The sequence below is a fragment of the Ziziphus jujuba genome, chromosome 5 (genome assembly GCF_031755915.1).
Source record: "Ziziphus jujuba cultivar Dongzao chromosome 5, ASM3175591v1".
Classification (NCBI taxonomy): Eukaryota; Viridiplantae; Streptophyta; class Magnoliopsida; order Rosales; family Rhamnaceae; genus Ziziphus; species Ziziphus jujuba.
In genome coordinates this window covers 32,901,683-32,924,257 of record NC_083383.1, presented here as the reverse complement: position 1 = coordinate 32,924,257, position 22,575 = coordinate 32,901,683, and the positions used below count along the sequence as shown (strand labels likewise).

Below are 22,575 nucleotides of genomic sequence, written 5' to 3'. Positions count from 1 at the left end.
ATCAGGGGCCTTTTGGTCTTTTTGACAAAGAGCTAGCCATTAATTATTTTTGTTTAGCGTTACGAAGCAGTAGTTTTGAAGTGAGCGTGTGTGTGGCTGCGTTTGTTTGATTTTGTGGCAGTATAGGCTTCAATACAAGGCCAACAAACAACAGCTCCAATCTATTAGCTATCAGACTACTCTGTTGGCTTAATGGCTTCCGTTTTGTCAGCATTTAAACTATCTTCTTCCTCGCCGCTACTCTCACTAGACCACGCATCTGCTTCTTTATCTTCACCTTCTTCTTCTTCCGTCTTCAAGTACCGCCCTGCCGTTATTCTTCCAGTTAATTAAAGATTGCTTTCCCATTTCTTTATCATTTATTATTCACACTAATACTGCTATGCTATGTGCTATGTTCTTTGTTGCTATGTGCAGTATATATAACATTAACAAGCATTATCATGCTATTATTACTGTTGGAAGTATACATTTTTTACTAGTCTAGTCTAGTTTACCTACCATCAATAATAAAATAACCGAAACAGAAGTTGAAAATACTTTGGGTTTGAATTCAGGGCTTGGGAAACAATTCGAGTGATTATCAAAAGTTGGAGCTTACTTTGCGAAACTACGGAGTGGAGACGGTAGTCGCTAAGGTGTCCAGGTTTGATTGGCTGCGGAATGCTGCCGGTTTGGTTGACCCCAATTACTGGCGGGGAACTCTCCGTCCCCGCCCTGTACTCGATTGGTTGGAGATTATATATGTTTATCATTTATATATTTATATACATATATATATATATATATATATATAATCCTAATCCTTCCTTCTATTTCTCTTTTTATGACGCACAAGTTACAACAACAAATATTATTTACTTATTAGCATTTGCTGGCACTCCCACTCGCAGGTATTTGAAAAGGGTTGACGAGGCCGTTCAAGAGGCAAAGGAGCTTAGCCAAGGTTAGGTTAATTTGTAATTAATTAATTATCTGTATCTTTAATTTTATCTTCAATTTCAATTCTTTGCTTCTTTCATTTTGTGCTTTTGTTAATGCAGTATGAATTACCAAAAATAAAAAATAAAAAATTATTTGCTTCTCATAATGTTATCTCTGTATAACTCCCACCTGTAACTAATTTTATCCTTTTAGTTGAAAAGAAAGCCTGCCAATATTGAAATTGTATACTTTTACATATGTATATGATAGAATGGATTCTAAAGCCCTGGAAAACGTCGTATATTCCAGGTTGTACTTTGTCTCTTATTGGACACTCAGCTGGGGGATGGCTTGCACGCATCTACATGGAAGATTTTGGGATTTCCCATATTTCCTTATTATTGACCCTTGGAACCCCCCACCTGTAGGTCATAAAATATATTTGTACTACATGTTCTTTTTTTCTGTTAAGTGTTAGCAATGATTAAGATATACTTCACCTTCCCCATGAAAATAATCACCACCTGTATTTTTCTTCAGGCCACCTCCAAAAGGTTTACCAGGGGTCATTGATCAAACAAGAGGTCTGCTCAATTATGTTGAAAAGCATTGCTCAAAAGCTGTTTATACTTCTCAACTGAAATATGTATGTATTGCTGGGAGGTAAAAACACAATATTAATTGGATCCTTCTTGCTCTTTAGAACATGTATGTTTTCTTTTTCATGGCTATTTGATCTACATTTCCAAGAACATTCATGCTTTTGAGATATCATGTACATATATGTGTGAACTGAAAACTCACCTTCCATTTTGTTTCTGTTACGTATTTATGGCATAACATTCAGGATTTATCCAAAATCAGGTTTATAAAAGTGAGACAATAATTAAGAGTTGCTTATTAATTTCAATGGACAAATCTTGAACGGAAAGATCCTTCTTTATCTTCCAAGTTCCAAAAGGAGTTTGAACTTGCCTGCTACGTAATCTCTTCTTGGAGCAGGAGTTAAAAATTCATAAAATTGTTGACAAAGGACCTCAGCTTTTATTTGAACACTTGGTAACATGTATTGTAGAGCTTTTGATCTATAGTAGATGTGATTTCTTACAATTTAAGGCTAGTTCATATCTAATTTTCGAACCTGGAGCAAAACACTGGTTGATTAATATATTTTCTTATGTAGTCACGATTTTGCAAATTAGTAAATGCTGTGGTAATAATGCGTGCTGGTGCCCTTTTTCGCAAGACCAAAATAAGAGACTTGAATATTGGCGTGTGAAAGTGAAAACCCATAAAAAGTGGTGATCCCTTGTACTGTAAAAAAAACATTTTTCTGTGATCATTGTTGAATTTAGAAACTAAATTGTAAATGACAGACGTTTAGGATCTATAAGGGATATGCCAAACTGCAGGTATATCCAAGGTGCACCCTTCTTTGGCAGCTCAAATGCAAACGTTGATAATGTGCTTCCCATTGAAGGTACGGCACTACCAATATCAGAATCAGATGGTGCTGTCATAAATAACACGAGCACCTCCACTTCAGTGTCAACTACCACCCTCCGTGCTCGCATTGTAGGGCAAGGGTATAAGCAGGTAAACAAATCCTACTGTCCATTACTATGAAGTGAAAATATATATTGTTAAGGGGGTTAGTACGAGATTATAGCTATATATTTTTATATTGTTTGGTCAGGTCTGTGGAGAGGCAAATGTTTGGGGTGATGGAGTTGTGCCTCAAGCATCAGCACATCTGGATGGTGCGCTGAATATCAGTTTGGACGGTGTTTACCACTCCCCGCTTGGTTCAGATGATGCTTCAAAACCATGGTATGGTTCCCCGGATGTTGTAGAGCAATGGATACACCACCTCCTTAATTAACTAATCACTTTTTTGCCACTGCACTTTACAGTTTGCAGAAAATAATAGAGTCCCATCCCATTCATGTTATAAATATAGCATCATTGAACATCTCAATTTTTTTTAATTCTATTCATTTAATGTATGATTAATTGTTTAATTTTTCCATTTTGCATCCATCTTCCAAACTTTCAGCTCGCAGAAGCTAACAATGCTGTTTTTGTAGACTCTATCTGGGTGATTGAACTCTCACCTTTGATGGTATTCTTCTGCTTACGAAAAATCTTTTAAATAATAAAAATAAAATAAAAAACCAATAAAAAAAATAGATGGATGTATTGCCAAAGCTTCCCAGTCCAACGAATACCCTGTTTGATCTTTGCCGGTTGGACGCTTTCATGCAATCTAATCGCCCGTTGGAGCAGTAGAAGAGCTTCAGTCATCCCTTTAGCTGCAAAACAAGCTAGAAAGAGTATACTATCCGTGCATTTGATTATCACCGAGCTCATTCTTAACTCTTGTTCTGAAAACAATTAACCGGCAACACATTCTTTAGGTCCCTAAAAGGATTCAACTTTGAGCTTTGAGACCATGGAAGAACTTAGCTAGTTTCAAATTATTTACTACACCTCCGCCGACAAAAAGCATAGAATCGATAGGAGCAACCATACATTTTGTACCAATCCTTTTTCCTTTTGCCTTTCTCTCTCTCTCATTTTTTTTTTTTTTTCCCCTTATCATTTATATAGATTGTGTTAACAAATATCTATGCAAGGCCTTAAAAATTTCTGTCTGATAATAGTTTAACCTATACGGTAAATTCCAACTTGTATTGAAGCTTGAGAGAATACCGCCAGCTTCTTATCCGAAAAAAGAAAAGAAACCGTGAAAACTAAACATATAACGCTTTCAAATGGATTAACGTCGGAAAAACTAAATTAAGATATTTTGAAACATGAAGCACGACTCTAGAAATGTCAATCCAAATTCCGAGCCTTGATATTTACAAGGCTAAAAACCACTTTTTAAAAACATATAACTCACATCCCAACACAATGATCTCCTGATAATACTGAGAGATATGACTTTCATTTCATCCAAGCTACTCATCATAAGACCAACCGATAAGAGGATGAGCATAAGCACAAATGAATTAGAGCAAACTTCATAAAGTCACAAGCTACCTTTTTCCTATCTACTTTTTACAACATGTCAAGCTAAAAACTTGTCAGCCAGCAATTGAGCCGAGAACTTTGCTCTTTGCCAAAGTTAATATCAACATAATAATATCCAAAACGATTCAAAAGAGAAATCTTAAGACCTTGAATTTTCATAAAGGTGCCCAAGTGAAAACACATCAAGTTGATATCCAAATCAGTAGTTTTCCAGACCTCATGTGGTCTTTCTAAAATGACGAGATAGCAACTTGCCAATTTCCAAGAAGTTGACTGTGTCTTTTCCATCAAATATTGCCTTGAGCTTTTCATCGCAATTTATCTCCCTCTTATCAGCAGGATTCTGCGAAAAGCATGCACATGTTTCATTAGACTATAATATAGAATAAAACTTCATTTATTTGTGGTCAAATGCAACTAATAACATTTCAGGCTCTTCCAGAATTATGGTCCTTGCCATGGCTCACATGGCTCTTTGTTTCTTCTTATGTGTCACATGATAGTAATTCAAACATGCACCTATATAGAGTACAGTTTACCTTTTAGGGCATGGTTAAGAAAAAAGAAGCAGTTAAAGTACTTGGTTCCAAATAACTACAACTATAAATAAACATTGACATGTTCGATTCCAACTAAGATAATTTCAGCAAAGATCATAATATATTTCCTAACAGAAGAACCCTCTCTTCCAATAATTGCAAAGTCAAGAAACCATATTCCATAAGCTTTTCCATTGTACAATGTGCATATACTCGTCATAATCCACTTGAATTTCCTTTCTACAGGCTATTGGAGGAGGTTAAAGAACGAACACATTATATTAAGCAACTAGCACTGAGATGAAAACTATATGTATCATCTTCAACACTCTAATTGATTGGCCAAGCAATGTTTAATAAAAAAACCTTAGCATGGATGATGCTTCAAAGTCAAGCCCTGATACCAAATGTTACAAACTCATTTATTTGTAATTAGAAGAGATAGAAAATAAAAATGAGATGAACAGATAGAATAGGTTCTTTGATGGAACGCAACCTCCAAATAGATCAATAGTCAAAATAAAAAGCAATGCCGATCAGCATACACTATTTAGTGGCTGGCGAATCTTATATATTTCGATATCCCATAAAACAGGCTACAACCGCATCACATTCACACGGACCTAACATGAACACAAAGATCAAAGGTCCATAATGCCATAAATTTAATGCTAACTAAGAGATTTTAAAGTTAAAAATCAATAATAAATCCAAATAAAGTCTCAGTAAAGCAGCACAACTGGCCATTTTGAGGGTATGCAAATGGATTTGTACGAAGATAATGCAACAGGAAGGTTTTGATGTCCAATAGCAGCAGATAACAACCAGGCCATAGTGAAACACCTTTTCTTCTTTTTCTTCTTCTTTTTGTCACTTATAGAAAAAAGATATCGAGTCCAGATTTTTGTTTCTAAGTATTCCAAAGAAAGAGAGAAAGAAAACCTGGAGGTTGTGGAACTTGATGTGAGCCCAGATCTGCTTGACGGCATCAGCACGCGAGGTCTCGGAGACGCCGAGGAAGGCTCCGAGAGCAGGAGAGACGTGAGCGGGCTTCAGGATGCCGGTGGGTCGAATGGGTTCTCGCTTGGGAGTGGAAGAGAACTGTGGCTTCGGCTTCGGCTTCGGCTTTGGTTTGGCCGCGGGATTAGGCTTGGGCTTGGGCTTGGACGCCGTCGGAGTAGTAGCAGAAGAAGAAGATTTTGCAGCTGGCGCCAGAAGAGCCCTGCAACCCTTGAAAACCCTCGCACCCACTCCAACACTACCACTCGACATCTTTGCCTTGTGAGACTCTCTCTCTCTCTCTCTCCTACGCCCTTGACCCTTCCCTCTCAGTCTCAAGGTAGAGTCTAAAATTTCTTATGCCTTTTCTATATATATACATATACATATATATATATATATATATATTATGGTCACTGTAGCATTACTGAATTATTATTTCCAGGAGGGCTTCTTCTTCTATTTCTCCCTTATCATCATTTTCATTATTCAAATTCTATTACCAAAAATATATATATATATATATATACATTATTCAATTTTATGGTTAAATGAATCGAATTACATAAAAATCCACCTTTGTTTTCAAAAAAAAAAAAAATAGAATGTTTTTATGAAAAAACTAAAATTGAAATTCTAAAGAAAAAAACAAGCACAAGTAAAAAAGACAAAATTTTTCACTAATTGGAAAATAAGATATCATTACTAAATTAGTTTATAGTTAGTTTCATCTATCTTTTAAAAAGATTCATTTATCTAAAGTATATTATAATAATTTTTAAGCTAATAAAAATATCACTTTTGCTAGACTAACTCCTGGTTTGGTGTAAAAAAGAAAAAAATAATAATAATAATACATCCTGGTTTTACATTTCTTTTCATTATATAAAATCATTATAACATAAATTTGTGTTTAATTTTTATTTTAACCGACCGTACACCAAATATGTGTGTGTGTGTGTGTGGACAAGTACACCAAATAATTTGATGAGAAGCACAGAGGATGAAAATAATGAAAACGACGTCGTTAGGCGAGAATAAAGTGGGTTGGGTTGTTTCTCTGGTCCTTAGGCTCAGACAGAGAGGCAAGGGGAGGCAGCTCGTTTTCCTTTCTCCTCTCTATATATCTCACTCTCTCTCTCTCTCTCTCTCTCTCTCTCTTTCTTTCTCTCTCTCCTTATCCGTTATATTATCACCAATTCGGCATTCGGGCTGGGCATTCACCACAAAGCCCCCAAGTATTATTTGCCAACAACTAACACACCCTCGAAACTCTTCCTGTTTCTCCACTGATGAGTAATGGTAGAGCACCCTTTTCATCTCCCTCCTAGAGTATGCACATCTAAAGTCTGCTTCTTTCATTGACTGCAAAAACAACCAACCAACCAAAGAGATACATAGATTGTACAAGGATGTCTTGTCTATTGCCACAGTTCAAGTGCCAGCCGGACATCTTCTCTATACATTTCCGAACCCATCTCCGTAAGTCTCTTTTCTTATTCTCCCCATCTTGTATTAACTACGCCTTGTTTTATGTCACTACTGTAATGGGTATGTCTTCGTTTTTCTCCTCATTTTCTCAACTGACGATTCAATTTACGTTTTGTTGCTGGGGCCATTTTGTAATGCGGGCTTTCTCTGTAAACAGCATAGCTTTTCGAATTTATGTAGATTTTTCCAAATGAAAACTTTTAATTAGTCTTGGCTTCTTTTCTGTTGTTGTGTGTGGTGTCGTCTCGTCAATAGCTTTTTTTTTTATTTTTTATTTTGGGCTAGTGTTTGGATCTGTAATAAAAAGTTAGCTGCTTTTACCTGCAATCATTCTCTTTCGTAAAACAATTTGCTGCTTTCGGTGTTGTTACTCTTCTAAATTAAATCTACAACCACTCCCACAATACAGTCATTTGCTTGTGGTCATTATCTTTTATGTTTTTTTGTTTTTTTGGACTCTTAACGAACTTTCTTCTCTAAATTTGTCATGCCCTGCAAAATAGATTTAGTGTTTTCATATTTACTTGGTTAATTATATTTCAGCAAAACCTAGAGACTCTATCTCTTCCTGGCCCCATTGTATTTTATCCACTTCCTCACCTTCGACATCAATGGCAACGACTACCGTGCTTAACCTGGAGAAGCTGAGATTACCTTCTTTAGATGCTAATTCTGATTCTGTGACTGCAAATAGACCATGGACATATACAGGGGCAATTGGTCCTCCTGCCAAGGTCAGAATTCTATTTGATATTTTAATAACTTCACTGAGATTTATTGTACACCAATATGTTACATTTTTCAGTGCATGTAATAAATTATTGTTGTTTGAAGCTATCTACCTGGAGATGCATCTGGTTTTTGTTTTCAACATAATTGAACATTTTGCTCATCTTGGACCAAAACCAGTACATTTAGTCAAAGCCTAATATTATTTGCTCTGTTTCACTGCATCCAAAATGCCCAAATTGCTTTTACCGTTAACTAATTTCAATAGCAACCATTTCAAAATCCATGTTTATGTTGGTTAGGTTCTCATAGTATTTTGACAAAATTCATCCATTTGTGTCCTAGCTGCCTTCACTTATTTATCGCATACTCGTTATTCATCAAATTCCATTTCTTGATCTTGAAGTCGCCACTCTGAGCATTTTCTTTCTGATATAAGTTTTTTAATATATATTTCAAGATTATATCTCTAATTAGCTTTGGTGTTTCTCTTCAGGCAAACCTTGAAGCTACTTTAGCCACAGAGACACTTCTTACAAGTGAAGAGGCTGTAATAGCAGCTGCTGCTGCTGAAGCTGTTACTCTTGCAAAGGCAGCTGTGAAGGTTGCAAAGGATGCAACTCTGCTGATTAACAACAACCCTTGTACAAGAGCAGAGAGCACATCTCTATTTTCTCCTGAAGATGATGCTTTGCATCTCAAATGGCCTCAGCATATGAAAACAGGACAACCTGTTAGACTAGGAGATTCCATGGGACCCAAAACTGCACAGCTGGATGATTATTCCATGCAATGTGCTATAAAAGAGGCTGATGATTTGGAGCCAACACATGAAGAACTTGAACTACTGCAGTCGCAACTTTCAAATGGTATAGCTGTAAGATCCAGGCGTCAAACAGAACGGAAGGCCAGAAGAACCAGAGCAGCCGAGAAGGCTGCTGCCACTGTTGTGTCAGTGAAGTCTGGTTCTACAGTTAGAAAGAAGCGCGCTTCTTTGCAAGACATAGATCATTCTGACCCACTGCGATACTTGAGAGCAACTACTAGTACTTCTAGGCTTCTTACTGCAACGGAAGAAATTGAGTTGTCAGAAGGAATACAGGTGTGCTATTATCATTTGCAATCTTCTGAGGATTTTCAAATCACATTGTTTTTAAAAAAGTTAATTTACCTTACTTTGGTTCCAGGCAGGATAGTTACTAGAAAGACAATCATAGAAAGTGAAAAAGCAAGCATAAATTTTTATTCTTTTGTTGGGGAAAATTATTGTTAGGATATTGTTCTGTTACTGTACAAGAGCAATTCTGATAGGGGTAAATGCTGGATCTCATATTTGTATTTGAAACCACATGACCGCTAACTAATTCATGCAATATGGCAAATGATCTTATGCTGACCTTGGGGTGTCTCCTTGATCTTTCATCAATAGAAGTATAAACAACCAAGAAAATATCCGTTGGTTTCTTTAGAATCAATTTTGGATGTATTTTTCTGATGTCTCCATAACACCAATGTTTTCCAGGACCTACTGAAACTGGAAAAGCTTCAGGAGGAGCTAACAGAACGATGTGGAAGTCAGCCCACCTTTGCCCAGTGGGCTGCAGCAGCAGGAGTTGATCAGAAGACCTTGAGGAGGCGTATAAACTATGGTATTCTGTGCAAAGACAAAATGATCAAGAGCAACATTCGGCTTGTTATATCAATTGCCAAAAATTATCAGGGAGCTGGGATGAATCTCCAAGATCTTGTTCAGGTATGCATCTTCTTTTGATGCATGCAGTCAAGAAGAGAATTGAGATTTTCTTCCCCTAATGTAAGAGATAATATTTTCCTACTCTGGTAGCTTTCTATTCTTCTAAATGGCTACATATTGCTTCTTGCAGGAAGGATGTCGAGGTCTCGTAAGAGGTGCTGAGAAGTTTGATGCTTCAAAAGGTTTTAAGTTCTCAACCTATGCTCATTGGTGGATTAAACAGGCAGTTCGCAAATCTCTTTCTGATCAGTCCAGAACTATTCGCTTACCGGTAAGTTTTCCCCCACTCCAAGTTATTGTCCCGCATTCCATTGTTTGATGGAAATGGTTGAGGATTGCCCTTCATCCTAAAAGAATCAATGTTAAAACAACATTTTCCTTTTGATGAGTTTTTATCCCTTTTTTCTTGGGTTTGGGGTGCAAGGGGAAGTGTTTGGTGTTCAACAATTGTACCATTCTACTTCTACAAGCCAGTAATTGTAAATGTAAAGACATCTATGTTTATACTCCATTTATCTTTTATAAAACAGTTTCACATGGTGGAGGCAACTTATAGAGTAAAAGAGGCTAGAAAGCAATTATATAGCAAAAATGGAAGACATCCTGATGACGAAGAAGTTGCAGAGGCAACAGGGCTGTCAATGAAGAGGCTTGCTGCAGTTCTACTGACTCCAAAAGCTCCTAGATCTCTGGAGCAGAAGATTGGGATCAACCAGAATCTTAAACCTTCGGTCTGTAATGAATTTCTATTATTGTCATCGTTTGGTTAACTCTGTGGGCTTAGTAACAGTTGCTAATGTGGTGTTTATGTGTCTTTCTGACCAGGAAGTAATTGCAGATCCCGATGCAGAAACATCAGAAGACGTGCTGATAAGGAAGTTCATGAAACAGGACCTGGACAAGGTACTGGATAGTCTGAATCCAAGGGAAAAACAGGTCATCAGATGGAGGTTTGGAATGGAGGATGGAAGGATGAAGACATTGCAAGAGATAGGAGAGCTGATGGGCGTGAGTAGGGAGAGAATAAGGCAAATTGAGTCATGTGCCTTCAGAAAGCTCAAGAACAAGAAGAGGACCAAACATTTGCAGCAGTATTTGGTTTCATAGGTCCTTTTTGACATGGGAGTATATTTAATCTCTCTCTCTCTCTCTCTCTCTTCACACATATATATATATATATATATATTCATATTCTAGAGTAGAAAAACTGTACCTTTTTCTAACAGCATTTGGAGAACATTTGTGCATAAATTTTTTTTTTTTCTTCTTAATTTTCTGGAATGGAAAATCTTCCAGTTTTGATGTACCAAAGAGAGAAATATTCACAATAGAAGTTTGAATTGTCTGCCAACGGCACTTGTGATTTAATTTCAACAGTGGAGTTCAAATTCAACAAAGCATTTCACTTGCCGAAGTTTGCGAGTGACTTCGTTTATATTTGATCCTACCATTATATTATTATTTTTATATTTTATTTTTTTGGAAAGAGAAAAAGAAATGTCTAAGTTCTCACTTTCTTCAGAAAGAATCTCTATGGCTTTGACGGAAAATTTTATTTTACATATTTGATCTCTCTAGCATAAACAACGAGCAAAATCTAAACTTTGTGAGAGGCAAAAGGATTTTAAAATCTTTAAATTTATAACAATATAGGTGGTAAGATAACCTTGAATATGTAATTGAATATTAAAGTCCCAAATAAGATGACAATTTAAAATGGATCGCATTGTTTGATTTACTTATTTGGCAAACCGATAAACCATGGCACTCATTCAATACCGCATTATAATTCATTTGTGCGTCGTGTAATTGATAGATCAGTTTTATTTTATTTTATTTTATGTTGCTAAGACTATAGGAGTAGTAGATACTAGATAGGGTAGGGCAGGTGGGGGTACGGAGTGAGCGGACATTTTAGGAGGCGGCAGTGGCAGAGGGCACGTATCATTACGGCTTTGGTATACGGTGCACATACATGTTTCGTTAATTTAGGGTCGAAAAAATAAAAAATAAAAAGGGGAGAGTTGGAGTTGGACTGGTTGGATTCTCTCTCTCTCTCTCGCACAGGCTTTAATCAAGACGAACAACAAGACAGAGAAAGAAAGAAACACGAAACAGACGAAGGCTGGCATCATTTGCATTCCTCGTCTTCAGTTACTTCTGTAAGCAACCACATCAAAATATTGTTTGCTTTTTTTCCTTATGTTATTTTTCTTCTTTACCTATTCTTGTTAGCTACTTAATTTCATTGAAAAACAAAAAACAAAAAACACAAACACAAACAAAGATGAAAGTAAAGGGAGGAGGGAGGAGAAAGAGTTGGGAGGCATTGCCTGTTTCAGCTGCTATTGCTGCTGCTGAAGCTGATTTACCTGCCGATTCCAACTACAATCCCCTCAATCACTCTTCATCTTCTGCCCCTTCTCTTCTTCCTCTCCATGAGCATGCCCCCCAACTACAACCCCATCATCACGACGATGCCCTAGGCCTCCTCCACTCTCAACCCCAACCCCAACCCCAACCCCAGACCCAACCCCAACCCCAAACCCAAACCCAACCCCAACCCCATGGAGATACTGTAGCTCCTCCTGTCGATGTCGAGGTTGACGACGAGGAGGACGACGATGACGCTGACGACGCTGATGCCGAAGCTGACGCCGGCGACAATACGGAACGTCCCAAGCTAGACGAGGGCTTCTATGAAATCGAAGCCATTCGCCGTAAAAGGGTTCGGAAGGTACTACCTTTTCCCACCACTACCACTACTACTCTCGAAAGCTTTCATTTTTCTTTTCCATTGCTTATTATTATATAAGAAAATCGACGTCTTTTTTTCTCTTTATTTTTCCTCCTAATCTAATCTAATCATCTAATCCTTGCGCTTGCCTACCATGCAAAAACCTCGACCTTAGGGTCAGCTTCAGTACCTTATCAAATGGCGTGGTTGGCCCGAGACTGCCAATACTTGGGAGCCCTTGGAGAATCTCCAGTCCTGCTCTGATGTTATTGATGCATTTGAGGAGAGGTATGTTCATTTGCTTTCTCGTTTTAACATTTCTCTTCTGTTTTGCCCTTTGTGCCTTATTTGGGTTTACCAAAATATTATTATGATTAAATGGTTTGCTTTTAAAATCTGCCCAACTGTGCTTTCATCAGAGTTATTTCTTTCATTTTTGTAGCTAGAGCTCCAAACCTGCATCCATTTTAAAAGGATATTTAAATATATGTATAAATTTTATACATTTTCTTTTTGAAGCTTGCGACTGGGAAAGCATCGAAAGCGAAAGCGCAAGCATGGGACTCCCCATACTCAACCCAAGAAGAGGCAGCAGCGTTCTTCATTCACTGCCTACAATGATACAGGTGTTGAGATTGTTGACATTGACAAATCCCTGTCCTCCGCAGCTCTTGACAATTTGAGCCTTGCTCACCTTCCTGCCCTCCCACACTCTCTGAGTTCTGCTTGTGAGGAAGACCACACTAGGGATGCAAACAGTGCTGAAGCAGCCAAGAAAGCCAATATTGAGAATGGGTATGTAAATGTTTCTCAACAGATTGTTGAAAGGAGAGATGAAAATGAGTATGATCCAAAGCTAAGTGAGCTTAAAGTAACAACGTCAAGTAACAATGTGGATAAACTAGCCATACATTTTCAAGATGCCAAGGCTTCTGAAGGTAAAGGCCCCATTGATGGACTTTCTAAGGTTGATAGTTTGGAACCAGTTCAGAGCAATCGAAGTATTGGATCTAGGAGAAGGAAGTCTGGTTCTGTGAAGAGGTTTAAACAAGAGCCACACATATGCGAACTGGTTGTCGAACAAAATGCAACAAGCAGAAACAGAATTGTGTCTGGTGGCAGGGTTGAGCTCGTTGGGGTTGAATATCCTGACACTACAGGGGAGAATTCAAGCCACAAGAATAAGATTGATGAATCAAAAAATGCATTGCGTATCACCAAGATTATTAAGCCGATAGGCTATTCAGCTTCAGTGTCAAACAACATCCAGGATGTGTCAGTAACCTTTATGGCCATGGGGTTTGTTATTAAACTCTTAACTTCTACTCCCTTTTTGTTGTGAAGGTTAAGTACCCAAAAATTGACCCACACTTATGCATAATTTAGTGTATTCACAATGTTTGTCATGCATGCTGAATGCATATTTCCCATCAAACTGATGTTAAGGACTTCCCTTTTGAAGAAACTGGAATAGTTTATGATTCCAGGGGCCTCAATCTCCAAGGTGCCACCATAATTTGTGTCATAACTTGGTTTATGCTTAATGATGCTTGTAGAAGTCTCAATATTTTGTTGGGCCTATTTATTTACCTTGTGTATTTAAAATTTGAAATCATAGTTGTATGTTATTATATATAAATCTGTGCTGTTTTACAGTTTTGATTTCCTAGTTCCTAATTCCTGTAATTGGATGCATACTTCATTCAAGTTAAAATTTAGTTGCTGAAATATCTTAGACAGTATAGTGACCAAACATGTCAATAAGACTAGGATTGTTTTTTAATCATTTAAATGTTGGTGTCGGTCAGATGTTTTGATTGTTTCTTGAAGCTTGATATATATATATATATATATATTGACATGATGTTTTTGAGACTTTTATGACATAAAAAATAGCGTGACACTAAAGAGAAACCTTTACTAGCATGTCTTCTATTAAAAAGCTAAAAGGTTGTTATGCCTTTGACACAAACTATGGGTAACTTTGGCACCCAGACCACGTGATTAGAAATAAGCAAGAGTTCCTAGGCCCAAAAGTTTAGTCAGAAAGGATAGTCGTGTAATGGGTGAGTACTAATCTATTAGACTAGGGAATAGACTTCATTAAAAAGATTTTTAGAAAAAAAAAAAAAAATGTACACAATTAATGAACTTGTAACGCTAGTGTTGGACAAAATGACATGGTCTTCTTCTATAAGCACGAGGTAGAAGCTGAGGTTCTTAGGTCTGATACTTTATTGATTGTGTGAGTTGTGTATTCCTGTCAAGGAAGAAAGAAAAATGCTTACAGGTTTTTTGGAACAAATATATTTTTCCTCGGAAGGGAATGTTGGGTGCTAATTTTCCTCCTAAAGTGGCAACAGTTGTTTAACAATAAGAGAAGATTTTGGCAATTATGTTGTATGTGCAAACAAATGAAACTGAACCATTTGTTAATTATTTTTGAGTTTAGGGTTAAGTTCTTATGTTTTTATGATTGAAATTCAGCTCTTTTTCTGTTTCCTTTGTTAATTATTTTAATTTCTACATTCACTTGTTTCTTTACATTTTTAGTTTCGTTGCTCTTCTGGAAATTCTAAACTTTTATTGAAAGGAAACAAAAAATGTGAAGAAAGATGTGATATATTGTATGGAACGGTATATAATTATATGCAGATGCTTTAAGATTGCTCTTAATGGGGTTGACTTTTTGTAGATCCGATGGGAGGGAGGTGATGGTGGATAACAAGTTTCTCAAGGCTAACAATCCACTTCTGGTAATAAAATAATTATTTAATAGTTTTGTGAATATTGTGCAGCTATTCATGTCATTCTTATTTTGTTATTTTGTTCCAGTTGATCAACTTTTATGAGCAACATCTTCGATACAGTCCTACATTGTGATGGGACGAAGGTACAAATGGAGGATAAGCTAGCTGGATGTGCATCTTCTATGGTGTTAGCTGTATACAGTGTATTATTCTTGTAGTTGCAGGAGATAGTGCAGGTTAACAAACGAAATTTAGTGTAAAACTAAGTTATATACCATCAAACTAGTTCATATACCGGTAGCCAATCTGCCTATTCTCTTTTTTGTTTCTCATCTGTATGACTATGTCATCTGCGTATTTAACATGGAGATTGGAGATAACTAGAGGGCATCTCCTCGTTTTGTCAAGTGAATTTATCATGTCATCTCTGGATATTAACATGGAAGTGATTGGAAAGTCATGTTTCTCCCTCTCTCTCTCTCTCTCTCACCATTTATTATTTCTTAAATTAGTTTCCATTTATAAAACTGAATTTGATGTAATGGATTTGTTTATTGATCTAGTGTCTGTCTTCTAACGAGATGAATAGATTTTTTGTTTTTTGGTCATTTCCATTACAAAGCACGGCATCCGGAAAAAGAGTTGGACATTGTTAAATCTCGTCAGTTGCTTTTAAGCTGATGATGAAGTCGCTCTTCATGAAATTCTAAAATGCTTTTTTCCATCGTTTATTTTTGGAACAATTCTTTCTGTTGTTTGTTGGATAGTAGGCACAGTGATGCTGTAATTTATATGTTTTGTTGTCATTATCAGTGTTACACAACCAACGTTTCTCGATGGCATCAAAAAAGAAAAAGAAAAAGATGCTAACCGGCAGCTGAGATGTTGGCAGAGCTGCTCAGCTAACTATAATGATAAGACCGAGAAAGAATATTATCTGTTTAAAGTAATCTCTTATCTTGCACAAGCAAAGATATCTGCATAGAGCAGCAGGCAGCAGCAATGGGGGAAAGAGGACCTTCGCCTTTGGTACCGTCTCTAATGGTTGGTGGCTTGGGATTGGTCATCTATGGCCCTGCCTTGCTATCCCTTTTCGAGATTTTAGTACCTTTATTTCCAGCAGGGGAGGGCGTAGAAGGCAGGGCAACTGTGGTATTTGTGATGGTAGTGTTGGTTTTGGTGTTACTGGCTTTGCATTTGTTCTCTGCTTTCTTTTCCATACCTGGCAATGACATCTCATCATAGGCTCATATTACATACGATGGTAATGGCGATGGCTTTGGATTAGGGTTGGGAACGTTTCTCCTACTTGTGCTTTTCTTTCTTCTCTATAACCTGGTGCGACTTTCTCATCATCATCGATGTAGTATAGAAGTTTCATATATATATATATATATATATATAAGCTTTTTAATTTTGAACTTCAAAATGGATCTTATATTTGAATTTATGCGCTATAGCCAAATTGGTCTGTTTTCATTGCATGGCTAAACAAGTGCCAAATGAGCCAGAAGGAAACCAATCGTCAAACCAGCAAAGAATAAGATTAAAGCTCTTGAATTCATAAAATAAATAAAATAATAACGATAATAATAATAATAATAATAAAAATAGGCGGGTGCATATATAATCTCTCTCTTATAGAGTTCTAGACGACTTCTCGACGCTGATCAGATGGACAATTTTTCATGTGTGTATATATTCGAAGGTAAGATATTTTGGTTCGATATAAAATAGAATCTTTCCCCACAGGCATATGGGAGTTCTTATGCGTCAGGTGGTGGTTGTTTAAAATGAACGCTTTTATCTGGTTTTTTGACATCGATGAACCCTGTAATTTAGCTGGAATCTATCAGCTTGTATTCCAGTTCTGTTTGTGACGCACAGAAACAGAATAAATTGAAAGGATTTAATAATGTTTTATGTGCATGGATATGCATGGTATGCAGAAAATACCATTTGGGGCTGCGCAGATCAATTTGACTCCAATAAAATAGGGTTGGTTTAGCCTACATCACATCTGGATATACCAATATGAAGACTAAAATATACATATGCTTCTGATAAATATGAATTTCATTAATTACAAAATTATAAAGAAAACACTCCTTTCAAAACAAATAGCTTTACTTAGAAGGCAGATCAAAGACAAGAAATAGAGCCTTTACTAAAATTATCCTTCACACCCCATTTATATGGCAGTTGAGCAATAAGATTTAGAACTCCAAGAGAATTTACAGGTAAGAGCAATATTTCTTATAATGCCATCCATAAAAAGGGTTTTCCAATTTCAAAGTGTACCCTTTTTTTGGAATTAAAAAAAAAAGGTGGTTTTGTGTCATAGACCTCAAGCTAAAAATTTCGAACCATAACTTCCAGTCCAGCTTCTAGGGGTGTGATAGTTGGATTGCTTTCTTTCATTAAACTACCACTCTCGGTGGTAAAATAACTATTATCTTTTTTTTTTTTAATTTTTTTTTCTTGTTTTTTTCTTTTTGTGCTGAATAAATTAATAATAATAATAAGTATTATGTAAAGAACATGATGTGACAACAATTACATATTAATTTGACAATGAGAGTATGCTTCATAGTAATGAATATTGTTGATAGGTCAAATGAATTAAGCGATGATAGGATGGCTGTTGCATGAGTTGTACGTATATCAGATATGGAGTTCGTAGAAGGTGCTGTGGTTCACCAAATAACGACTAGACATTACTTAACGCTTAAGCCTGCACTACCACCATATTAGACTTTTTTTTAAATAAAAAAAAAAATATATATATATATATATATATATATTTTCGTTGGATGGTGGCTGACTGGCGGTGCTCTGTTTGCGCTATTGGTAGTCTTTTTTTTTTTTTTTTTTTTTGGTAGTCTTTTTGTTGAAGAACAAAAAGTTAGATTTGATGCGGAAAAAATATTAAAGTTGTTATTTATTTTTTATTTAGTATTCTTATTATTTTGGGCCCTTTTTTTTTGGCTTTGAATGTTGTGCTTTTCATTGCATAGTTTTTTTTTTTTTTTTGTTATTACGTTTTTAATGAGGTAACAATTAATCAGTAATTATCAAGTACGTGTTAGAAGGCCTGGAATTTTCAGCAAAAAAGATAGAATGCCTGGAATAAAGCAAACGCGTCCAAGGAACGCGGCTTATTAAATACAGGGCATATAAATACGATATCTTTCTTGGTGCAAGCAATCTAATCCTTAAATTACCATCACCTATCTTAAAACAGAGGCAGGGGTTTGCCCTGTGTTCACCGTTCCCAGATATACGTTTTTTCTAAAATCTCTCACTCCTCCAACAGTGTTCAATTTGGTGAGAAATCTATAATTCTCTTTTGGGTTTTTGCTTGATTAGTTTTCCCTTTTCGACTTAGCTCGTCTCTTTATTTCTCTTAGAAACTGCGACTCTGTTTTCTATTTGTTCTTTTTTTTTTTATTTCCTTTTGTTTTCTCAAGAATTGCTGTTGTTTCTTTTTCTTTGGATCTTTCATTTAAGTTGCATCTTTCTTGGGTTGGATTGTTCTTGACGGTCTTGATCAGTATATGTATGAGATTATGGGTTTCTGATCTGCAAACATCCTTCTAATTGTTATATACGGCGATATGATTAAATTTGTGCAACATTCATCTGTGGAAAGTTCTTTAGCCCAAAAAAGAAAAATCATTTATGGAAAGTTTGTATATATTTTTACTAGGTAATAATATGAAGCAGAAGGAGAAGGCTGTTTTATCTTCTAATTTCTGAAGTTTTTACTAGTTTCGATATGTTTTCAAGAAAATTATCATGTTGGCATTTAGAATTCATTTGTGCTGAATGTGAACTCTTTGGCATTGGAGATATTAGTTTCGCATGAAATCCAATGCTGAATTTGATCAACCTCATTACAATACTTGTTAACATTACGAAAGATTATATCTTTTCTCATGTACTTAAGTCTTTACAAATTTTTTATAAAGAGGCTGATATGTTTCATCGTTGCCTCTTTGATTGCAAAAGTGACCAATTAGCCCAGTTTATAACACAACAAAAGAGATGCTTAACTGTTTCTTTGTGATTGTGAGTTGAATTTTCTACATTTCAATTGGTCAATGAATTTTCTACATTTCAATTGGTCAATCTTTTTTCTTTTGGTTCTGCTTTTTCTACATTTAAATGGTTTCATCTCTTTTTTTTTTTTTTTTTTTTTTGGTTGTGTATGTGTGGTTCTGGTGGCATGTCTGCGGTATGATCTATTTGCCTTTAAACCTAGGTGAAAGAGCTTCCGGTACTCTATACCTATGTAGCAAAAGCAATATGAGACACTACATAGAACAATTTAAAGGGATTTTTCTTGGCTCATACTGGAATTGTGGGTTACTTGAGTAGGAGTGATATTCTGTAGTCAAGGTTGTGAGTTTGCTATTTTGAAGTCTGAACTCATTAGTATTGATGACTTGCTTATTATTTTTTTGCCTGTCAATTGTTTTTCGCCCTCTTTCATCTCTTTCTTTGGGAACTGTGTTGGTTCTGGAATGGAAACTACTCGTACATAATTGATTATCAATTTCATCCTCAGGTGGATGGTGATGTCTGTAGGATTAGGAACTTTTGGTTTATTATCTTGATTGAATAATAATCTCATGTTAAAATTGCCTTTGATTTGCAACTTATCATCAGTAATTTCCAAGTTGAATAAAGATGGGAGGTGGAAAATACAACAATGATGAATCCAGTGACAAAGGGATCTTTTCGCATCTAGCTGGATTTGCTGCTGGGCACTACCCACCTGGACATTATCCTCCACAAGGATATCCACCTCAGGGATATCCTCCACAATCCTATCCACCAGCTGGATATCCACCTCAGGCATATCCTCCTCCAGGCGGCCATCCACCAGCTGGATATCCTCCCCCTGGTGGATATCCACCAGCACCCTATCCACCACCTGGTGGATACCCCCCGGCAGCTTATCCTGGTCCATCAGCTCCCTATCATCCAGCAGGTACATATGATAACCTCTCAATTTAGCATTTCCTGAGTTTCATAAGTTTATTTACTTGCTACATAAGTGGTGGAGGACCTTTATGGCCCTTCCTTCATTTCACTTACGGAAGATGAACAAGAGAGTCTCTCCTTGTTTTTATTCTATTTTTGTCTTGCCTCCTTGGAAAAAATTAATTGCCAGAGCTACGAAGTACCAATTGCTTTAAAGATGTATTTGAATTTGTTTTTCTTATTCACTAAATGCTAATAACTATACAATATCAGAAGAGAGAAAATCTGTTCCACTAGATTTGTCATGATGCTTTGCAGATTAATCATAAATATTTACAGGGCCAGGACATAGTATAGGATCAATTCTAGCTGGAGGCGCTGCTGCTGCAGCTGCTGCTTATGGTGCTAACCATTTGGCACATGGCGTTCATCATCATATGCCACATATGGGTGCCTATGGCTATGGCCATGGTGGAAAGTTCAAGCATGGGAAATTTAAGCACGGAAAATTTGGCAAGCGTTGGAAGCATGGTGGCAAGTTCGGGAGGTTCAAGAAATGGAAGTAATATTGTGGATATAGGCACCACCAGTGCTGGTTGATTACAGGACCAAACACTCGTTACTGGCTTTGTAATAAAATTATTCTTTAAGGCTCCTTTCTAACCATCTGTTGACACTTCTTATTTGTGGAACAAATACCTTGTTTATGTGATTTGGTTTGCTTATGCTTGCTTGACAGATATGAATATATATTTTTCATCTTATGAGAGCTTTTAAGGAATGTTTATATCTGCTCTTCTGTTAAGGAAACAATGCTTAATGAGTTATAATTAGCCCAGGAAACCTTTTACGCAATTTCATCTCTATAGAATGTAAAAATGAACGTTGGTGCACTTATAAACACTTGATGACATCCAAAGAAAAAAAAGCACGCAATGTTCCACTGGTCCGGTTCATTCTTTCCCCTGAATTAATGGGGTTGTAAAGCATGTATTTCCTCAAAAGAGGAAAACCATCAGGTACTGTTGGGTACTACAAACCAAGTCCCTGTAGAAAGTTAACACGTACTCTCAATTTTTTTATGCTAAGAAGACGATCTCTTAACATTGATGGTGTATATTGGAAAACAGAGAATGAATAAATGTATCAGACACGGGTATATGAGTGCATTTAGTGAAAATATTAATGATAAGATAATAATATACCACCACCAGTGAAAAATCCTCCAACAGCAAAACAACCCACAGTGGTTTATAAAATTATTGCCAAAACTTTGGTCAACACTTTGGTGAACAGGTTAAAACGTATCCTGCCTACGATAATCTCTTTCGAACAGAGCGCTTTTTTTCCATGCAGACACATTTCTGATAACATCATGGTAGCGTTTGAGACTATGCATACTGTTTAGTAAACGGAAATCTGGAGCTGATTCTTTTATGGCAGTGAAGCTCGACATGTGTAAGGCGTATGATCAAGTTGAATGGGGTTTTTCGAAGAAGATGATGCTGGTTATGGATTGAGTACAAGCTAATTATGAGGTGTATTTCTTCTTTATCTTATTCCATTTTGATAAATGGAGATGAATGTTGTTTCATTAAGCCTGGACATGGTCTACGATAAGGTGACCCCCTTATCACCTTTCTTGTTTCTTCTATGTGCAGAAGCATTGTCCTGTTTCTTGAAAAAAGTTGAAGCAGAGGGATCTATAGAAGGTGTTCAAGTTGCTGTGAGTAGCCCAAGAATTTCACATTTATTTTTTGGTGATGATATAATTTTCTTTGCAAAGGCTACAATGGATGTTTGTGATCGGTTTCTGGGTATTTTAAAGCAATATGAAGAGGCATCTGGACAACAAGTAAATTTGAGGAAGACGGTTGTTACATTTAGTCCTTATACACCAAGAAATGTGCGAGTAGATACGAAATCGGTTCCTAGTCCAACATGTGGTTGGGCATGGAAAATATTTGGGTTTGCCATCTCTGATTGGGAGGAATAAAATTCAGTTATTTCAATCTATAAAAGAACGTGTATGGAAGAAAATTGCAGGTTGGAAATGGCGTTTGTTATCCAAAGCAGTAAAGGAGGTTTTGATTAAAGCTGTTGCTCAATCAATTCCTACTTACTGCGTGAGCTTTTCTAAGCTTTCAAAGAAATTGACGAAAGAACTTAAATGGATTAATAGCACGTTTCTGGTAGAGTAACAATGGCGCTAATCGAGGTATTTCATGGGTGAGTTGGGAACGGACTTGCCAACCTAAATCAGTGGGCGGGCTAGGCTTCAGATCACTGGAGGATTTTAATAGAGCATTGTCGGCCGAACAATGTTGGTGTGTGGTTAAATTTCCTGGAAATCTAGCTTCGGAAGTGCTGAAAGCAAGGTACTTTCCATCATGTACCTTTTGGGAGGCACGATAAATCCATCTCATCAGTGGCAGAGTATCTTGTGGGGTCGTGGCATTCTTGATAATGGGGTAATGTGGAGGATTGGTGATGGCCAAGCGATAAAGGTTCGGCATGGGTTTTTGAACGTGGTTCAGCATAGGCAGGCTCCTTCTGGTGATATGCTGAAAATGAATGTAGATGGTGCTATCAGTGGAACTAGCATGAAGGTGGGAGTTGGCGGTGTCA

General features: G+C 36.7%; 5 protein-coding genes across 6 annotated transcripts; 4 read left to right on the top strand and 1 right to left on the bottom strand.

Moving 5' to 3' along the window:
- The first annotated feature begins 171 nt into the window (after positions 1-171).
- Positions 172-2,953, top strand: LOC107429114 (uncharacterized). Of its 2 annotated transcripts, none has more exons than XM_016039772.4 (7): positions 172-324; positions 558-646; positions 894-946; positions 1,234-1,348; positions 1,465-1,587; positions 2,337-2,520; positions 2,621-2,953. In XM_016039772.4, the coding sequence occupies exons 1-7, from the start codon at positions 193-195 to the stop codon at positions 2,804-2,806; spliced, it is 882 nt and encodes a 293-aa protein (XP_015895258.3). In that variant the 5' UTR covers positions 172-192; the 3' UTR covers positions 2,807-2,953. The 2 variants fall into 2 exon arrangements, with proteins under 2 accessions (XP_015895258.3, XP_015895250.3); XM_016039764.4 differs by having other exon boundaries at positions 558-730.
- Positions 2,954-3,846: 893 nt separating this feature from the next.
- LOC107429005 (upstream activation factor subunit spp27) lies at positions 3,847-5,857 on the bottom strand. Its single transcript, XM_016039618.4, has 2 exons — positions 5,442-5,857; positions 3,847-4,303 (listed from the first exon to the last, which is right to left on the bottom strand). The coding sequence occupies exons 1-2, from the start codon at positions 5,769-5,771 to the stop codon at positions 4,178-4,180; spliced, it is 456 nt and encodes a 151-aa protein (XP_015895104.1). The 5' UTR covers positions 5,772-5,857; the 3' UTR covers positions 3,847-4,177.
- Positions 5,858-6,572: 715 nt separating this feature from the next.
- Positions 6,573-11,757, top strand: LOC107428976 (RNA polymerase sigma factor sigB). Its single transcript, XM_016039587.4, has 7 exons — positions 6,573-6,980; positions 7,533-7,723; positions 8,215-8,820; positions 9,241-9,471; positions 9,602-9,742; positions 10,002-10,202; positions 10,297-11,757. Exons 1-7 carry the CDS (start codon positions 6,911-6,913, stop codon positions 10,576-10,578), a joined length of 1,722 nt encoding a protein of 573 aa, XP_015895073.2. The 5' UTR covers positions 6,573-6,910; the 3' UTR covers positions 10,579-11,757.
- Positions 11,753-15,428, top strand: LOC107429641 (chromo domain-containing protein LHP1). Its single transcript, XM_016040367.4, has 5 exons — positions 11,753-12,208; positions 12,384-12,496; positions 12,728-13,507; positions 14,904-14,964; positions 15,044-15,428. Exons 1-5 carry the CDS (start codon positions 11,759-11,761, stop codon positions 15,089-15,091), a joined length of 1,452 nt encoding a protein of 483 aa, XP_015895853.2. The 5' UTR covers positions 11,753-11,758; the 3' UTR covers positions 15,092-15,428.
- A 2,642-nt stretch (positions 15,429-18,070) lies between these two features.
- On the top strand, positions 18,071-20,711 carry LOC125423047 (glycine-rich protein A3). The gene is made up of 3 exons (XM_048476188.2): positions 18,071-18,285; positions 19,630-19,954; positions 20,287-20,711. The coding sequence occupies exons 2-3, from the start codon at positions 19,651-19,653 to the stop codon at positions 20,511-20,513; spliced, it is 531 nt and encodes a 176-aa protein (XP_048332145.1). The 5' UTR covers positions 18,071-18,285; positions 19,630-19,650; the 3' UTR covers positions 20,514-20,711.
- Positions 20,712-22,575: the final 1,864 nt, after the last annotated feature.